General features: G+C 38.8%; 2 protein-coding genes across 2 annotated transcripts in view; one reads left to right on the top strand and one right to left on the bottom strand.

Moving 5' to 3' along the window:
• LOC115224479 (kanadaptin) overlaps positions 1–13,587 on the bottom strand; it is a 78,413-nt gene extending 64,826 nt beyond the window's left edge. Inside the window, exons 1-2 of the mRNA XM_029795388.2 lie at positions 12,951–13,587; positions 9,621–9,783 (exon numbers count right to left, since the gene is read on the bottom strand). Of these exons, the coding sequence (XP_029651248.2) occupies positions 9,621–9,783; positions 12,951–13,559 (772 nt within the window). The 5' untranslated portion in view covers positions 13,560–13,587. The remainder of the gene's footprint in view (positions 1–9,620; positions 9,784–12,950) is intronic.
• Positions 13,588–16,358: 2,771 nt separating this feature from the next.
• On the top strand, positions 16,359–19,940 carry LOC115224548 (nephrocystin-1-like). The gene has a single exon (XM_029795459.2). It carries the CDS (start codon positions 16,942–16,944, stop codon positions 19,420–19,422), a length of 2,481 nt encoding a protein of 826 aa, XP_029651319.2. The 5' UTR covers positions 16,359–16,941; the 3' UTR covers positions 19,423–19,940.
• Positions 19,941–21,861: the final 1,921 nt, after the last annotated feature.

Genomic DNA, 21,861 nt, shown 5'->3' with positions numbered 1-21,861 from the left:
TAATATATGTACATATATATATTAATAGTACATAATATATATATATACATATATCTATTAATATACATATATATATATATATATACTTATATATATATATATATCTATTATATACATATATATATAATATATATATATACATAATATATATATACATATATATATACATATATATATACTATATATATATATTATATATACATATATATATATATATATATGTAATATTGTACAATATATTATATTATATATACATATATGTATATATATATATATTTTGTATATATTCTATATATATATATATATATATATCTATATATATATATATATACAGATACATATAACATACTATATATACATATATATATTATACATATATATATATACATATATATATATACATATATATACATATATATATTATATATTATATATATATATCTATATATATACATATATATATATATTATATGTACATATATATATATATATATGTACATATATATATACTAGCATATCGCCCGGCGTTGCTCGGGTTGTAAGGGAAATAACTATATAAGCATTTTTAGAGAGTTATAGCCAAAAAATAGCAAAAATGCATTAAAATGGAAAAATTATGATGGTAAATTTTTTTTTAAATCGTTGACTCATCGTAGACATTTTTAGAGAGTTACTTCCCTTATATAATAGCGAAAAAATGCATTAAAATGGAAAAAAAACGATGGTAAATTTTTTTTTAAATTGTAGACTCATGTAGACGCTTTCTTAGCCATTTCTGTTTTGGTGTCTTCAAGCCATGAAGTCGTTGTTCTAAAAGAACACTGGTCTCCTTGACAACGCATTACGACGTTGATTTCCTTACACTCCCTTCCCCACAGGTGCAGGTGTGAGCGTGGACGCCAACTCCGCCGCCATCGACACACAAAAAATTATGCATTAAAATGGAATAAAAAATGATGTTAAATTATTTTTAAAATCGTAGACTCATCGTAGACGCGCGCTAATATTCAGACGGGCTCGATATGAATCATGACTATAAGCTACCCGAATTTGGTTAAACTGTACCGCAAAATGTGGGAGTAGTTAGGAATCTAAATCGAAGGGGACAGACACTCACACAACTACAGTTTTATATATATAGATATACATAGCGCAGTAGTGGTGAGATATGACAGCAAAGAAAAGCATACATTCACTCTCTGCATGCAATTAGACTCGGAAAGTTCGTGAGGAACCCATTGACCCAATTTGCTGACTTTTCCGATAGCACACAGGTGTCAATGAATGGTTGAATGACCAAATCCAAGCTTCTCTGCTAGTTCCTCAACAGTTACGATGATATTTTGTTCCACCAGGGTTTTCAGGATGTCCTTGTCGAGTTCTACAGATCTTTCAGGATGAGGCTCGTCTTCTAGGCTGTAGTTTATGGCTCGGGATTTCTGGAACCACCATTGACACTGCCTTACGCTTATTGTCCAATCCCCATATACTGCATTAATATTTCTTGTACTTTGCACACATTTATATTCTGTTATTCTTTTATATGTTTCAGCCTTGAGGTTGTGGCCATGCTGGATCATGTGTGTGTGTGTGGTGTGTGTGTGTGTCTATCTGTCTGTCTGTATGTATGTTATATTGTATATGTGTGTGTGTGAACAATAATATTTTTTCAACAGATGTGTTGCAAATGTATCTGATTGTTCTCAAGCTTCAATACTGTGTGTGTGTGTATGTGTGTGTGTGTATGTATGTATGTATATTGTATGTATGTATGTATATGTATGTATGTATGTATGTGTGTATGTATGTATGTGTGTGTGTATGTGTGTGTGTATGTATGTATGTATGTATGTGTGTGTGTATGTATGTATGTATGTATGTATGTATGTATGTATGTATGTATGTATGTATGTATGTATGTATGTATGAGTGTATGTTTACTTTATTACTAATTACTCTCTTCCAAGAACATTTTCACTCACTCTTAGCTCCCCATACATTTTACTCATGTATCTATCAGCGTCATAGACAGAATACTTTCACTTTAGTCTTCCTCAAATCACTCTGTCGCTATTTACTTTCATTTTATTCGTTGCCCACTGTGTGTGTGCGTTTGCGTGTGGTGTAAACCAGACTAAGAAAAGCATTGACACACACACCAGAATGTGAGTTTTCTGTAAATTTTGCTTAATTGGAGTTTAAATTTTAAAAACTGGACCTGGCATGACGCGATGCATTGTACTCTCAAAAACGCTAGGTAAATTGTAATTGAAGAAATCCTATATTGTAGATTTGTATAACTCCCAAAGGGAGGCAGATAAATCTGCCTTTTATAATAAGAGATATATATATGTACATATATATATAATAAGAGATATATATGTACATATATATATATATATATATATATATATATATATATATATATATATATATATATTAATATATATATATGTACATATATATATATCTCTTATTATAAAAGGCAGATTTTATCTGCCTCCCTTGGGAGTTATACAAATCTACAATATAGGATTTCTTCAATTACAATTTACCTAGCGTTTTTGAGAGTACAATGCATCGCGTCATGCCAGGTCCAGTTTTTAAAATTTAAACTCCAATAAGCAAAATTTACAGAAAACTCACATTCTGGTGTGTGTGTCAAATGCTTTTCTTAGTCTGGTTTACACCACACGCAAACGCACACACACAGTGGGCAACGAATAAAATGAAAGTAATAGCGACAGAGTGATTTGAGGAAGACTAAAGTGAAAGTATTCTGTCTATGACGCTGATAGATACATGAGTAAAATGTATGGGAAGCTAAGAGCTAAGAGTGAGTGAAAATGTTCTTGGAAGAGAGTAATTAGTAATAAAGTAAACATACACTCATACATACATACATACATACATACATACATACATACATACATACATACATACACACACACATACATACATACATACATACACACACACATACACACACACATACATACATACACACATACATACATACATACATATACATACATACATACATATACATACATACATACACACACACACACATACACACACACATACATACACACACACATACATACATACACACATACATACATACATATACATACATACATACATATACATACATACATACACACACACACAGTATTGAAGCTTGAGAACAATCAGATACATTTGCAACACATCTGTTGAAAATATTATTGTTCACACACATACATATACATATATACATACAGACAGACAGACAGATAGACACACACACACACACATGATCCAGCATGGCCACAACCTCAAGGCTGAAACATATAAAAGAATAACAGAATATAAATGTGTGCAAAGTACAAGAAATATTAATGCAGTATATGGGGATTGGACAATAAGCGTAAGGCAGTGTCAATGGTGGTTCCAGAAATCCCGAGCCATAAACTACAGCCTAGAAGACGAGCCTCATCCTGAAAGATCTGTAGAACTCGACAAGGACATCCTGAAAACCCTGGTGGAACAAAATATCATCGTACTGTTGAGGAACTAGCAGAGAAGCTTGGATTTGGTCATTCAACCATTCATTGACACCTGTGTGCTATCGGAAAAGTCAGCAAATTGGGTCAATGGTTTCCTCACGAACTTTCCGAGTCTAATTGCATGCAGAGAGTGAATGTATGCTTTTCTTTGCTGTCATATCTCACCACTACTGCGCTATGTATATCTATATATATAAATGTAGTTGTGTGAGTGTCTGTCCCCTTCGATTTAGATTCCTAACTACTCCCACACATTTTGCGGTACAGTTTAACCAAATTCGGGTAGCTTATAGTCGTGATTCATATCGAGCCCGTCTGAATATTAGCGCGCTCTACGATGAGTCTACGATTTTAAAAAAATTTAACATCATTTTTTATTCCATTTTAATGCATAATTTTTTGTGTCGATGGCGGCGGAGTTGGCGTCCACGCTCACACCTGCACCTGTGGGGAAGGGAGTGTAAGGAAATCAACGTCGTAATGCGTTGTCAAGGAGACCAGTGTTCTTTTAGAACAACGACTTCATGGCTTGAAGACACCAAAACAGAAATGGCTAAGAAAGCGTCTACATGAGTCTACAATTTAAAAAAAAATTTACCATCGTTTTTTTTTTCCATTTTAATGCATTTTTTCGCTATTATATAAGGGAAGTAACTCTCTAAAAATGTCTACGATGAGTCAACGATTTAAAAAAAAATTTACCATCATATTTTTTCCATTTTAATGCATTTTTTGCTATTTTTTGGCTATAACTCTCTAAAAATGCTTATATAGTTATTTCCCTTACAAACCCGAGCAACGCCGGGCGATACTGCTAGTATATATATATGTACATATATATATATATATATATATATATATGTACATATATATATATATATATATATTATATATATTGTACACATATATATATATATATATATATATATATATATATGTACATATATATATATATATATATATATGTACATATATATATATATTATATATATGTACATATATATATATATATATATATGTACATATATATATATATATATATATATATATATATATATATATATATATATATATATATATATATGTACATATATATATATATATATAATATATATATATGTACATATATATATATATATATATATGTACATATATATATATATATATATATGTACATATAAGAGGGTCGCTCTTAAATACAAAGACCCTCCCGGGTGAAGAGTGTATTCCTCCGCATAGGCTAATAATTAGTGACTTTAGGCTTGAGGCCAGAAGGACTCCAAGACACAGACCAATCCAGAAAAGAAAGATTTGGAAGCTAAAGAACCCTTCACATGGTCAGAGATTTAGGGACATCCTCATCAAGAAATTTGATGAGAGGGAGGAGGAGCTACAGACGTCGGACATAGAAGGTAGCTTGCTGAGTGCCACAGACCAAGTCTGTGGATGGTGCAAAGTTCCTTCCAGACCTAGAGTTACGTGGTGGTGGAATAGTGCAGTAGACAAAGTTATTAGTTCTAAGAAACAGGCCTGGAGAGCCTGGAGGGATGGGGGTAGCAGGGAACCGTACCAAGTAGCCAAAAGGGAGGCCGGGCGGCAGGTATACATAGCCAATGATATAGCAGAAAAGAAGAAGTTTGCCAATGTCCAGCGACGTGAGGACCAAAGAACTGAGGTATTTCGTATTGCTAGACAGTGTGTGAGAGAAAATAGTGATGTTACAGGAGAGAAATGTGTCCGCATGGATGATGGGGCACTTGCTTTTATTGTTGGTGAAAAGAGGCTTGGAGAAGCCATTATGAAAGACTGCTGAATGTGGAGAATGAATGGGAGGAGAAGAGCCTGCCAAATGTTGACCCAGTAGAGGGACCAGCTATCCGAATAGACGGCTCCCTAGTAGATAAAGCAATTAAGGATATGAAACCGGGTAAAGCCCCCGGCCCATCATGAATCACTGCTGAGATGCTTAAAACAGCTGGTTATGCGGGCTATGGCCTAGTCACCCATATTGTTAACCAGGTAGTTCATAATGGAGTCATACCCAATGACTGGCGTAGCAGCACCATTGTCAACTGCTACAAGGGTAAGGGCGATGCTCTAGATAGAAATAATTACAGGGGTATTAAACTGTTGGATCAGGTGATGAAGACCACAGAGAGGGTCATAACCCATCTCATTAGGGAGAGAATTTGCTTAGATGAGATGCAGTTCGGTTTTGTGTCGGGTAGAAGCACCACTGATGCTATATTCCTGGTCCGACAACTGCTTGGAAGTACCTAGCTAAAGATAAACCCCTCTACATAGCTTTTGTGGACTTGGAGAAAGCCTTTGACAGGGTTCCCCGATCCCTTATCTGGTGGTCGATGCGGAAACTGTTGATTGATGAATGGCTAATAAGGGCTGTACAGGCTCTATACAGAGAGGCTGTCAGCAAGGTTAGGATTGGCAACGAATATAGTGAAGAATTCCGGGTAGAAGTAGGTGTACATCAGGGCTCAGCCCTCAGTCCCCTTTTATTCATCATAGTCCTCCAGGCAATAACAGAGGAATTCAAAACAGGTTGCCCCTGGGAGCTCCTCTATGCTGATGACCTGGCCCTCATAGCAGAATCACTACCAGAACTAAAAAAGAAATTTCGGATGTGGAAACAAGGGTTAGAATCTAAGGGCCTTAGAGTAAATGTAGCGAAGACCAAAGTTATAGTATGCAGGAAGGCGAACTCAGTACACCCCCCATCGGGCAGGTGGCCCTGCTCAAGCTGTAGGAAAGGTGTAGGTAGAAACTCCATAAGATGCACCCAGTGTAAGCTATGGACGCATAAGAGGTGCAGCAACATCAAAGGGAAATTAACTGATAAGATAGCTTTCATGTGCGGCAGATGCACAGGGACAATAGACACCACAGACACTCAAAAAACAGATTCCATCACACTCCAGGGGGATAAACTAGAAGTAGTTGATAGTTTCCACTACCTGGGTGACCAAGTTAGTAGTGGGGGTGGATGCTCAGAGAGTGTCACCACTAGAATACGAATAGCCTGGGCAAAGTTTAGAAAGCTCCTACCCCTACTGGCGACAAAGGGTCTCTCACTCAGAGTGAAAGGTAGATTGTATGATGCATGTGTGCGAACTGCCATGCTTCACGGCAGTGAAACATGGGCCGTGACTGCAGAGGACATGCGTAGACTTGAAAGAAATGAAGCTAGCATGATCCGCTGGATGTGTAATGTCAGTGTGAATGCACGACAGAGTGTAAGCACCCTGAGAGAAATGCTAGGCATAAGAAGCATCAGATGTGGTGTGCAAGAGCGACGCTTGCGATGGTATGGTAATGTACTGCGGATGGATGAGGAGAGATGTGTGAAGAAGTGCCACTCCTGAACAGTTGAAGGAATCAGGGGGAGAGGTAGACCCAGGAAGACATGAGATGAGGTAGTCAAGCATGACCTCAGAGCGTTGGGCCTCACTGAGGCAATGGCAAAGGACCGAGACCTCTGGAGATGTGCTGTGACTACTAAGACCCGGGATGCTCCCGGCACCAGTTCCGCATACCCCCTGCCCATCCAAAGTACCTTGGATCCCGGAACATCTCGCTGTGCTTGAGGAGACCTGTTGAGTCAAGCGCATATACATGAACATCGAACCAAATATCAATGGAAATAGTAGTTGTGATACCTGTGCCGGTGACACATAGAAAGCACCATCTGATCGTGGCCGTCGCCTGTGCAGCCTCCACTGGCTTCTGTGCCGGTGGCACATAAAAAGCTCCATCCGAACATGACCGATGCCAACCCCGCCTCGAATGGCTCCTGTGCCGGTGGCACATGAACATCGAACCAAATATCAATGGAAACAGTTGTGATACCTGTGCCGGTGACACATATAAAGCAACATCCGAACATGGCCGATGCCAGCACCGTGCCGACTGGCTTCTGTGCCGGTGGCACATAAAAAGCACCAACCGATCGCGGGATCCCGGAACATCTCGCTGTGCTTGAGGAGACCTGTTGAGTCAAGTGCATGTACATGAACATCGAACCAAATATCAATGGAAACAGTAGTAGTTGTGATACCTGTGCCGGTGACACATAAAAAGCACCATCCGAACGTGGCCGTCGCCAGTGCAGCCTCCACTGGCTTCTGTGCCGGTGGCACATAAAAAGCACCATCCGAACGTGACCGATGCCAACCCTGCCTCGAATGGGTGCCGGTGGCACATAAAAAGCACCCACTACACTCGCGGAGTGGTTGGCGTTAGGAAGGGCATCCAGCTGTAGAAACACTGCCAGACCAGACTGGAGCCTGGGGCAGCCCCTGGCTCCCCAGACCCCGGTCGAACCGTCCAACCCGTGCTAGCGCGGAAAACGGACGTTAAACGATGATGATGATGATATATTTAAAAAATAGGATAAAATCTTAATAAGAAATCTTAACAAGAAATTATCGAGTAGTTAGTGTGAAAAACCTCATAAGAGAAAAAAACTGTTAATTTTTTTTTCTTTGAAAATATTTAATCATATTGTATAGAGGGCATTATTACACATAAATGCCACACACTAGGAGGGACTCTTAAAGTCATAACTACCAAATATAAACACATTGCACCGAATGCAATTCTCAAAGCGAGTCATTTAAAAACAGAATTTAGCTCCAGTTCTTGCTGAGGGCGAGGTGCGTTTGCCCGTCTTCGTCGGTTAGCCATACCTGGCGGCAGTGGCGGGGCGCTCGTATGTGACCTACGGTCGCCGTGCGCCTGCCGGCCCGACAGGAAGCAGGTCGCGATGACGGATCGGAGGGGAAGTGTGTCCGATGTTGGCGCCCTGGAAATCGAACGCCGACGAGGCGGCAGACGACCGCCCACGGAACGAGCGGCTGCCACCGGCGCGTTCGTCGACGACGACGGCGCCTAGGCGGGAAGCAGCGGACTGAGTCCCCTCACCCTCAGCAAGAACTGGAGCTAAATTCTGTTTTTAAATGACTCGCTTTGAGAATTGCATTCGGTGCAATGTGTTTATATTTGGTAGTTATGACTTTAAGAGTCCCTCCTAGCATGTGGCATTTATGTGTAATAATGCCCTCTATACAATATAATTATATATATATATATATATATATATATATATATATATATATATATATATATACCGGAGTAAACACATAAATGTGAAACAAGGTGGAAAAAAGAGTACTCAAATACCAGTGGTAGAGTAATATCCTTTATTTTAAGCAGCAGAAAATTCAACAAAATCTGTTACTCTGAGTTTCTCGTTGCCGTTCATCAGACAGTTTTTGCTAGAATGGAACTGATATATCAATTCAATCTATACTCTTACAAACGCTACACCTTTAAAAAGAAATGGACTTGTTTGATTGGCCCTTTAGAAAAAACGGTCAATCTTCGAGCGATAAACAAAAAGGTCAAAAATATATGTATATATATATAAAAAACTTATAAAAATTATAAAATCCGAGGAAAAAACCTATTGACGTTAATGAAGACAGTGCAAATTAATGCATAGAAATTAATAGGTTTTTTCCTCGGATTTTATAATTTTTATAAGTTTTTTATATATATATACATATATTTTTGACCTTTTTGTTTATCGCTCGAAGATTGACTGTTTTTTCTAAAGGGCCAATCAAACAAGTCCATTTCTTTTTAAAGGTGTAGCGTTTGTAAGAGTATAGATTGAATTGATATATCAGTTCCATTCTAGCCAAAACTGTCTGATGAACGGCAACGAGAAACTCAGAGTAACAGATTTTGTTGAATTTTCTGCTGCTTAAAATGAAGTATATATATATATATATATATATACGATGGGCTTCTTTCACTTTCCATCTACCAAATCTACTCACAAGGCTTCAAGGCTTTGGTTGGCCTGAAGCTATAGTAGAAGACACTTGTCCAAGGTGCCACACAGTGGGACTGAACCCAAAACCATGTGGTTGGGAAGCAAGCTTCTTATCACACAGTCATACCTGATATATTATTGTTCACCAATAAAATAAAGAAAATAAAGAGAAACAAAAAAGTAAGTGATGGAGATGGGCTGGCCCCTTTACTTACCCATTCCCCACATGCAGCCATCATCTTGGCTGATGATTTCATGAGGGTTTCCTATTAAATTATCTTGTCGAAGGAGATCAGCTTCTTTCTTCTGTTTTTCCCTTTGCAACTTCAGTTCTGCTACACTCAGTTCGGCCTCCTCTTCTCGGTCTTCTTCGGGACCCTTTAAAGAGAAACATTAATTTGAAGCAAGAGTCATTCACAAGTAGAGAGGGTGGCAGCCCGCATAAAGGCCACTGAAGTATTATCTGTTGGTTCTGGGCCTACCCTACAGATTTTTCTAATTTAACATAGCCATAGCTGTGTGGTTACAAAGTTTAGGTCCCAAACACATGGGTTCACCTCCAGTTCCATTACATAGCCCCTTGGCCAGGTGATTTCTATTATAACCCTCAGGCCAACCCAAGGCCTTTCCATTGGATTTCGTAGATAAGAAACTGAGAGAAGCTAGTTGTCTATGTATATATCATTGGGTGTAGGTAATGGAGTAGGTAAATATGTACTACATATATTTCCAAGGAAAGCCAACTGGAAGTTATGTAACTTCAGAGTATTACATGTAAATCCAGCTTCCTTTATACAACCTTGGAGCTGTATCATGGATTATATGTTTTGTGTTTTTTGGATTACACCAGGGTATTAATGTATGGGATTTGTCACAGTGGAGATGGAGTGATGCCAGCTGGGCCAGACCTGAACTTCAATGCCCCAGGCTTTAGGATCGATTCCTGTCAGTTTTAGGCTTTGCTTCAGCTGATCTCTGTATCAACAGAGGGGACAGCCATTTATATATATATATATGTGTGTGTGTGTGTGTGTGTGTGTGTGTGTGTGTGTGTGTTTGTGTGTGTGTATTTATATATTTATTCAAATCATATTAACAGTGGAGCACTTCACTGAATCCCAACCAAGTTACGTAACCTCAGGCAGACCTTCTCACAGGATATTAGCCAGTCCCCAAACAGTTGTCTCTTCCAGTGTCATAATGCTGGGACAGATTCCAGTTGTATCAAAGTGTTTCCAAAAGTCTTTTTATCACCAACCCAAGTGCTCCAGTTACAACTGGTACTACTCTTCTTTTCATATTTCACATTCTCTTGACACCCATTCTCAAGTTTGCATAATGTACAATTTTCTTGCTTTCTTTTAATGATCTCCTGGGCACTTCCTAACTATTCCTTTCTCTACCAAAGTTATGACTGGCTTTGTACGTTAAAGAATTCTGTCATAATTAGTATTCGACCTCAAATTCCACTGAGGTCATCTTTGCCTTTCATCCTTCCAGGGTTTCCTGCTTTGTCGATAATGCTGCTGTTCTTTAACGCATCAAACCAAAAAGTAGCAGTTACACTTTCAGCTCAAAGTCTCTCCAGGGAGGTCTGCATTATTATAACTGCAGACAGCATGCTTGCTGCCAACTGCCAAACCAGACAATAATAAACCCTAATCAGCACAACTACATCGATGCAGCTTTGCAAATATTGTAGAATGGATGAGGAACAGAAAGAAAGACAGCATCATGCAGGGGACATCAAGCAAGCCCTGTATTTTACAGGAATTTTGCTGGTGTTAATCTCATAAGCAGAACACATCAATGCTGGAGCAGCAGCCAGTCCACTCTGTAAAGTGGTTGGCATTAGGAAGGGCATCCAACCATGGACACAATGCTAAAACAGACCTTGCTGGAGCCATGTAAAAAAACATCAAGTCCATTCAGTAAAGTGGTTGGTAGTAGGAAGGGCATCTGGCATCTAGTGGTTGGCATTCAGAAGGACGGTAGAGCTTGGTGCAGTCCTCCGCCTTACCAGCTTCTGTCAAAACGTCCAACCCATGCCAGTATGGAAGACAGACATTAAATGATGATGAGGAGGAGGAGGAGGTAATTCTCTTATAACATAATTTCATATAACTCTAACTTAACGTAAGAAAAAAAGTCTTTCAAGATGCATAAGACGTAAGTATCTAACATACTGAATTTCTTTCAGATTTCATTTGCAAATCAATCATTGGGCATTTAGATGTACCTATTAATCAAGTTTTCTCACAAACACCCACACACAGCAAATGTGTGTTCATTTGTGTCTGCCTGTACACACACATTGGTTTTGTTACATTCCAAAACAAACTTACAGTTTTAGAGAAAACTATAACCATTTCATTACCAAGTTCCTGGCAAATGAACACCTCTGTAGCATTCAGTGGTTTCACTTGCTGAATCATAAAATGAAAGATCACCTCAACCATGTAAGTTTGTCTGTCACATCTCACACTGATTTTTTTTTTTTTTTTTATTAAATGTGCACTTTAAGGAATGTTTTTGATTAAAGGAAAAGAAGTTGACCAGAAGTAATGGATACAAACTAGTGAACTCTGATAATTACAGTAAACAATCTATTGTGAATCCACAGGAACACCACCACAGATTCTTGTCTGTAAAGCTCAGTAGTCATTCAGGATTATTGCATTGCTAGAATGTAACAATGTTGGCTATCATGCATCGCCAAACAAGCGGCAAATTGCCTTCTTCTCTGGAATGTTCATTGTTGCACAGATGTTGGAATGATGTACCTCAGCTGCTGTTTCTAATACTCCAGCTATTGCTAGAAGATACATACAAGTGTCTGAGTATGCAACACAATGAGAGTTCTGTTAATAATATTACAAGATTTCGTCAGTTCTTTTTATGGAATTATGGATATCACTGTCGTCATTTCTGGTCAATATGCTTTCCTTTTTGAAACTACAAAAGTACAAGTTAACCGTTTTCTATTGATCTTTCTTTTATAACATATCAACTATTAAGTAAACAATATCTCAATAATGTGTGTTACGAGGTGGGTGCCGAAAAGTTCCTGACTTGGGGTAAAAGAAAATACAGTTTATGATTTTATTGAACATATTCCCCAATCAGATCCACACTTATTGCAGCAGTCCAGTTTAAAGAACTCGGACGGTTGGGCCTCCAGCCAAGCCTTTCGAGACATCCTTAAAACCAGAAACTTTGTAAATATTCGTCTGTCCCAGGGGTTCTCAACAATTTTTTTACCTTTGGACCCTTTCAATTCCTACTTTAACCCAGGGAGGAACACTCTCATTGCGTTTCAATGTCTAAAACCTCTCATATTTTTATGATTAAATATTATAAGAATCGTATAAAAATATGTTTAAATGTTACGTATTGAGGGAATATAACCGGTTTACTGCCCATAAATTTTAACAAAATCTTATATGGTCCTCGAAGGGCCATGTGGACCCCGGTTGAGAAACAGTATCCCATGCTGGCGTGAAAGTAAAACAAGTCATAAAACGAAGGAATGAACGAAAACAAACCTGCAGGATGAACAATCGACTGCTGCCGCCAAATTTGATTACATGACCCACACGGATTCGATGATAAACCTTGGGACGAACCTGTATCTTATTAATCCAAGTTCCATGTGTACTATCAAGGTCGTATAAATACCAGCCCTGCTGATACCGGTCGCATGTGGTGCCACAGTGTTGTATACAGGCGTGATAGCGCGAGAGAGACGGATGCTCCAAAGTCACATCACAGGTCGGTAGGCGACCGAATATGTAGAAGGGTTTCTCCTTCAAATTTACTTTGTCGATAATGCTGCCGTTCTTTAATACATCGAACGAATATGGTTTCGTAGCCATTCCACTCCAATAAGGTTCTTTATAAGGGATCGAGGCTGTTAGGTTTGTTGGTTCTGACGAAGGGCAGTCGAGAGCAGGTTCTTCGCATTCGGGTTCCTCGCAAGAGATCGTCGGTAAGTTTTGTTCATCGTTGCTTTTAACCATCGCTAATGGCTTTTTAAAATCAATTTCTTCTTTGTCGTTCATATCTGCTGTGTCTGTATCAGCAGGTTTCTTCTCTTCGTCACAAAAATCCATTTCTTCTTCGTCTGTTTTGGTTTTGCCAGACATAGCATCCATTTTGAAGATCTTCAGCCGCTTACGGATATGAACATGGACCGCTTATGTTATTAATCATAGATTTTCATATAACTATTTTCGAAAGTAGAATTCTAAATATCTTAGCTTATTTTCGAGTAACACCCGCACGATTTTCACTAAGGAAAAAAAACATTCTGATTTTTTGCGTGGAATTAAGTATCCTGACCTCGTAATATGCTGCAAATCCCTTATTTTGGTTCGGAATTGGTCCGGAAGGGGGGGGGGGAACATCCCTCCTCTCCAAAAAAAAATTCTGATTTTTTGCGTGGAATTAAGTACCCTGACGTCGTAATATGGTGCAAATCCCTTATTTTGGTTCGGAATTGGTCTGGAAGGGGGGGCAAACCACCCCCACCCCCGGAATTATCACTAAGGAAAAAAATTTTTTTTAATTCGGATTTTTTGCGTGGAATCGAGTACTCTAACCTCCTTACGTAATATGCTGCAAATCCCTTATTTTGGTTCGGAAAAGGGGGAAGCGAATTGGAATTTTTTTTTTTTTTTTCTCGTTGAATGAATTCCTGTAACATGCTAACATAACCCATCCCAACAAGCTAGAAAACCCTTTTTGTGGTCCGAAAAATGGAGTTGGGTGAGGTGGAAGCCTCGGAAGTTTCACCCACTCCCAACATTTTACAGAAATAAAATTTCCAGGGTGTGAATTACATGGTTCGTTATTAAATATATATAAATTGTGTATAATTGGTGTATTCATGTATGTCGACAGGTAAAAATTCAGACAAACTGCTTCTTACCTCTTGCTGTCAAAAAAATGGATTAATTCTCAGCAAAACATACTGTTTTGCTAGACCAACGTTTTACGAAAAAACAAAAAAAAAAAACTTTCGCGTGCAAACTAATTTTTGTGTGGTGGTGGTGGTGGTGGTGGGGAGAATGTTGTTTCTCTAGAGAAGCGATTTAAAATGAACATATCTTTGCTTGAGAAAAGAGAGAGAGAGAGAGAATACAAGCTGCATTATCTACCGGTAAACTTTTGCAAAATTAAATATATTTTTCAATGTACGTGGAAAAATACAGAGATTAAGAATATGAAAAATTTTTTTAATCTCAAATTTTCTATGAAAAACTCCAAGCTGACTGAAATTGTAAATGTCGATATCCTAAAAATAATAGCCAAATGCCTGGAGAACATTTGTATCTGTGTGTGCGCACAACAATTTCAATGACTTAAATGAATAAACAGAAAGTACAGAAATAAATGTTCTACATGGCCGCGGCCTTCGGGCTAAAACATTTTAAAGGATTTAAGGATTTATACCTGTTATATATGTCTGCTTTCATTTTCGCATCCATGAAATTTTTGAGGATGACGGAAAAGCTGTTTGATGCACCCACTAAAAGATTTGGGAACGGGGCTAATGCAAATTCACACCTCCCCTTCAGAAATGTATTTTTCTGAAAAAGTTTATTCTGACTTATAAAACCTAGGAATCCAAATAAACTTTCTCAGAAAAATGTATTTTTCTAGGAGAGATGCAAATCTACATTAGCACCCCTGGAATTGCGATTAAGCAGTCGGAAAGTGTGACTGGTCTGTGGGGGGAACATATAATTGAGCTGCCTGTCGAAAAAATTTGTGGAGTAACAAAACTTTATTTCTCTCCGAGAAATTTCACTAAGGAAAAGAAAAAATCGGATTTTTGGTGTGGAGTTAAGCACTCTGACCTAATATGCTGCAAATCCCTTATTTTGGTTCGGAAAAGAGGGGGCGAAAGGGGGGACCCCCCCCCTCTCGTCTTGGAATCGTTGGAAATTTTTTTTTTCCGTTGAATGAATTCCTGTGACACCCTAATGTGTTACAAAACCCTTTTTGCGGTCCGAAAAACGGGGTAGGGTGAGATGGAAGCCTCGGAAATTTTACCCACTCCCAACATTTTACAGAAATAGAATTTCCAGGGTGTGAATTACATGGTTCATTATTAAACATATATAATATTGTGTATATTTGGTGTATGTATATATATATATTTGTTTCCATATTTGTATGTATATATATATATTTGTTTCCATCGTTACCAACGTTGCCTTACTGGCACCTGTGCCAGTGACATGTGTGAAAAGATTCGAGCGAGGTCATTGCCAATACTGCCTGACTGGCCCTCGTGCCGGTGGCACGTAAAAAGCACCCACTACACTCTCGAAGTGGTTGGCGTTAGGAAGGGCATCCAGCTGTAGAAACTCTGCCAGATCAAGATTGGAGCCTGGTGCAGCCATCTGGTTCGCCAGCCCTCAGTCAAAATCGGGATCTTTTCCTTTTGAACGGCACATGTCAACACAATTCCGTGCTGTATGAATATGTCCCTCGTTTAAGAAACAGATTGGGTTTATTTACATTTGCGAAGAAAATAAGATACCCTTCCCCCACCCCTAACCCTAACCATAACCATAACTCTAACCCTAAAATAGATTGAAATGCAATAGATCGATACTAGGGTTATAATTATGGGTGACAATTTCATTTGACACCGCTACAAAAAAATCCCATTTTCCGTAGCGGTGTCATATGAAATTGTCACCTATAATTATAACCCCAGTATCGATCTATTGCATTTCAATCTATTTTAGGGTTCGGGTTAGAGTTATGGTTAGGGGTGAGTCCATCCATTCTTGTCACTTCCAATTTTTTTACTTTCATTCTTGACGCATTTTTTAAACGCACGAAAATAATTTACCAAATTACTTCCCTTTGATTTCCCGTTTTATTTTCTACTTGGCTTTACCTCCTCTTGTTTTTGGTGGGGTTTACTTTCTTTCCTGTAGGTGGCGCGTTGTTAATAACGCTTCGCCTTAACAACGCGAAAACTTTGTTCAAGATTTTGCAAAGAATGTTAATACGAACAGACAGATACACACACACACACATACACATATATATATATTTATATATAGATAGATACACACACACATATATTTATATATAGCTACACACACACACAGACGTATAAAGACATACATTGACGCGAGCAGCCACGTTTATTCATTCATACATTCGTACACACACTCGCGCCCAACTTATTCTTCTACATCACAGGCGTAATAATGTTGGGCAGGACACCAGTTGCGCTCCAGACGTTATCGAATTCGTTTGATAAATTAAAAAAAGATACAGATTCGTTTCTAAAGAAGTTTAAAAAGTTTAGGAAGTCGAATCCGGACGTGAAGGAGTCGGAGAATGTTTGGGCGTTAAGCGAAGAATGTAAAAGTTTAGCGAACGAGCTGGAAAGTCTAACGAAGGAAATTGATTTACTTGAAAATAAGGATCCGAAACAACAGAAGAATTTCGATTCCAAGAAAAAGAGCCTTCTAAAAAAAGTGGCCATCCAACAGAAACTAGTATCAGATGCTTACGATGTTATTGTTCAACAAACAGCATCAAAAGAAAACGAAGGAAGCCAAAACGTTGAAACTACCAAAGATACAGATTCAGGGGAGAAGGCGGCAACGAAAAGCATCACAACAAAGAAGAAGCAAAATCGATCGAAGAAAGAAAACAATAATAACAGTAGTAAGAAAGATTCCCAGTTCAGGGGAAAGTATTGCAGGAAATCCGGAAAAAGAAATAAACGAAGATGTGGACGAGCATGAGGAAAGCGATGATGTTGATGACGATGATGACGACGACGACGATGATGATGACAATGAAGAGGAGGAGGATGACGAAGAGGGTGCAGCTAGCACGAGTGGTCCAGCTAGTAGTACCAGCGTTGCAGTTACAGAGAATGAAGATGTTGGTAAGGTAAAGTCTTTTACAAGTAGCCATTCTTCTTCGAAATCCAAGTCGAAAATTTTGAATCAGAAACCAGAATCTGAGAAAAGCCCCACTCGAGTTGTTCCCACACCATATCCTCATGAAGGACCAGCAGCAGCAACAACAACAACCACAGAAAGTCAAAGTTCCGTGACCAACCAGAAGAAGAAAGGTTTGAAATCAAAGTTAATAGCTGACATGAAATCAGATTTGAAACATAATCTTCGTCCTAAACAGAAATTACCTCCAAAAACTAAGGAACTCTTGGAAGAGGAAGATGAAGGAAGGGAGGAGGAGGAGGAGTCAGATGAAGAAGAGGTGGAGGAGGAGTCTGATGAATATGAGGAGGAGAAGGAGGACCTGAGTAAAGTGAATGAGGAAGAAGGGGATTCTACAGATGAGGAGGAGGAAGAATCTGAGTCTGATGAAGAGATGGAACTTCCTACTAAGTATTTTGTTGCATTATCAAACTATGAGAAAGAAGAGACAAATGATTTAAGTTTTAAGAAAGGTGAAGTCTTGAAAATCGTGCAGGCCCATCGAAATGGTTGGCTTGCTGAAAATAAGGATGGTTTTCGAGGCCTGGTGCCCAGCACCTATCTGCAGATGAGGTCTTCTACTGATGATGATGATGAGGAGGAGGAGGAGGATAGCACTGAAGAATCGAGGAAAGATGAAGGAGAAAGTGACAGTGATGATAACTTTGAGGATGAAGAAGACTCAGATATAGATGAGGATGTGAAAGTGGACAGCGGAGGAGATAAACCGAAAACTCGTTCTGCTAAACAACTTTGGCAAACTATCAAAGAATCAATTCAAGAACAATCCATTGTTGATGTTCTTCAAGCAAAAGGCACTGTGCCATCTGGTTTCAGACCTTCTACTCTGAGTAGTTTATGGGCTGCCAACTCGGAGTATCGCATGGAGAAAGCACTTCATCCATCCTTGAGTAAAACAGCAATGAGCTATACAGATTTGTTTTACTCTCCTTCAGACAAACAAATTTGTCCTTACAGTGTAAATATATTAAAAATTGTGAGTATTCAGTCTTGCCGGAACATTCCACAAACAGGTCCGGGTATCGATGTCCAGTGTCGATGCGTACGAGTTTGTATTTTTGATGGGAAAAATGTCTTGAGTAACATACACACAATCATAGTGCAATCAGTTGATAAATCTCAAAAGTCTTGGAGTTTTTCTTCTCGTGTCTCTGATAATATGGATGTCAGTTTACATACAGAATTCTTTGTGAGAACAAATTACTCAGGGAATCAGATAAGTTTACTGTTTGAGCTGTGTCTGTCTTACACCCAACAAGACACCCAGGAACAAGGGATATTCAGCTGTGGTTGGACTAAGCTTTTATTAAATGAAGAAACCATTACAAACCATTCTTATGAATTGCCCCTTCATGGTGGAACTCCCTATGACAGGGGTATTCCTCTTGACTCCAGATTTTCAAATGCAGTTGAAGAGAATTCCTTTCTTAGTCTTTTTACTGGGCACCAAAAGCCAACATTAGTGGTCAAAGTTCTTCCTCCCAAAAAAGAACAGAAAGATGTTTTGAACAGTTTACCTCACACCATCATTGGTAATGTGTGCCTGATGCATTTCTATGCATTGTACCGGAACATTCTGGCAAAGGCTCTCCTACAAGACAGAACCGGTTTGGATAACACGGAGCTGATATCCAGTTCGGTTTTGGCATCTTTCCCTTTGGTTGCAGATCAATTCGACAGGATGCAATTGCTTCGTGACACTTGGATTGAGAAGCAGAAAGAGATGAGTCGAACGGCTCGACGCGACAGCAACAACCACAAGAAGATGTTTATAGATAGTTTCCTGGAGACTGTTTACCCATTTTCCCATATATTAACCCCTGGAGAGCCTGCAACAGGCATAGACACAAACCAAAGGCAGTATGATGCCATACAGAAATTCAAAGAATTGAAATCAGAACGAGGATCTACGCTGGCCGTTTTGTTGAGCAACGATTTCACTTACGAACCAATGAAACTAAATGAAGTGACATTTTCTGTTTTGAAAGATAATGAATCCATTAGTGAGGCATGATTCAGAACAAAAAAAAAACAACAAAACTCACCTGTCTTTGTGAGAAAGACTAAATCTTGAAGAAAAGGTTTGATGTGTGATGAGATGAAAGAGAGATTGTTGTTTCAAGCAGGGATTCTTTATTTCCATGTAAATTGCAACTGATGAAGGCCACCACATCACCAGTGGACTACCATTTTCTAATTACTGTCAGGTAAATCTCAATGAGATTCATCTGACATTGCTGCTATCAGTCAGGTAATTTTGCCAGGTACTTAATTGTGTACCTAGTTGTTGATATGTTTGTTTGAAACTGTATTGTAATGACTGTACTAAATGTATTTGTGAGTCCTGATTAGTCAATGTTACAATCTCACCTGTACATGCACACATATTTCGAAATATAATCAAAACAAACACCTTTCATAGCCAAGGATATCTAAGCACAAAAACACTACATATATATATACGTGCATATGTATATGAATGTGTGTGTGTATATATATATATATATATATATAAAATACAAAAATGGGACAAGAACGCAAAACATCCAGACAGGTGATACAAAAAAGGGGCAACAAAACACACACACACACACATATATATATATATGTGGACTAAAAACAGTTTGATTCAAATTCGTTGGTAATCTTGAGTTTCAAGCAGTATGCTAGTCGTCAGCCATTATATACACACACACACAAACAACGGGCTTCCATACAGTTTCCATCTAATTCCCGTTACTAGCACAGTAGAAGACACTTGCCCAAGGGTGCTGTGCAGTGAGGTAGAACATAAAGCCACGTGCTTTCAAAGCCAATTATTCCCATAGCCTAGACTTGTATACATAAATACACACACACATACACTGGTTTTGTTTCGCAGTTTTTTTTTATTATGAACCAACTAAGGTGCCAAACTGGCAGAACCATTAGCACAGTATGGCAGGCAACATGCTTAGTGGAATTTTATCCATCTTAATGTTTTGAGTTCGAATTCTGCTGAGATCAGCTTTGGCTTTCACCCTTTCAGGGTTGAGAAAATATATATCAGTCAAAAATTGGGGTTGATGTAATCAATTAGTGCCCCAACAACACACACACAAAACAAACAACATTTCAGGTTTTGTTTTCAATAGTAGGAAGGATTATTATGAGCCAACTAATTACTGGATTAATCAGTCAATTCAACAGTTATCTTTTCATCCCCTTTCATCATTTCATCAAACCTGCCATTCAGCATTTCTGCTGGGGATTTCATGTCAGCCCTCAGTGGTGTCGCTTGTAGGGACAGAAGTGCCAGGTGTGGGTCTTCCTTAGTCTCTCAGCATTTGACTAGTGTTCTATTCACTGTCTGCACCTGTCTTTCTATAAACCCATGGCCTTTGGGGTAGTGTGGAGATGAGGTTGTAATATTGAACCCATACTCATCAGCTAGCTTTTTGAATTCTTGCGATGTGAACTGGGTTCCATTGTCACATATGATCTGCTCTGGTATTCCTTGCTCTGCTAGAAGTCCTCAAGTCACTGTAGTGATTGTTTTGGCTTTCAGGTCTTTCACTTTTCTCACAAATGGAAATTTGGAGTAGTAGCAGACCATTATCAAATACCATTCTTGGCTTTCCGTGAACAGATCTACTCCAATAGTTTGCCATGGCCTTCTTGGGATGTCACTGGGTATCATTTCCTCCTTTTGTTGTGAGTTTCTGTACTTTTGACAAATGTGGCATGTAGAAACTATCTTTTCTATGTCTTGGTACATGCCTACCCAATATACAGCTGACTTGGCTCGGAGCTTGCATTTTTCCATTGGTGGATCTTGTCAAGAATCTCTTTTTGCATTGATTTGGGTATAATTAGTCAGGATCCAGCCATCAGGATTCCATTCTCCACTTCTATGTCATCATGGATGGCCCAATATTCATGAATGAGGGGCTGCACCTGACGTCTCTTTGGCCACCCCTGAATCACCATCTGAGTTCTTCATCTTCATCTTTGCTGGTCTCCTCTTTGATTTCTGCTAGCTTTGTGTTTGTTACATTTACAATGTGGTGGACCTTTATGCTTAGTCCTTCCATCTCCTGTTTATCATGTGAGGATAGTCTGGAAAGAGCATCCACCAATATCAGGTCCTTTCCTGGCTTCTACCCGATATTGTAGTTGTACTTTTGGAGCCTCAACAGTAATCTTTGCAGTCTGGCTGGTGCTTTCGTGGGGTTTTTTTCTATGTATTTGTTCTAGCGAGCAATGGTCTGATTCAATATTGAAATGTCTGCCATACAGGTATGTATGGAACTTTTCACAGCCATATACTACTGCAAGGAGTTCCCTTTCAATATTTGCATACCTTGTCTCTGTGGGTGAGAGAGCTTTCGAGGCAAATGCAATGGGTTTACCTTCCTGTACCAGTGCTGCGCCAACTCCTCTCATAGAAGCATCGACTTGGAGTATTACTGGT

The sequence above is a fragment of the Octopus sinensis genome, linkage group LG25 (assembly GCF_006345805.1).
Source record: "Octopus sinensis linkage group LG25, ASM634580v1, whole genome shotgun sequence".
NCBI lineage: Eukaryota > Metazoa > Mollusca > Cephalopoda > Octopoda > Octopodidae > Octopus > Octopus sinensis.
The sequence above is the reverse complement of the archived record's forward strand: the minus strand, read 5'-3'. Positions and strand labels throughout refer to the sequence as shown.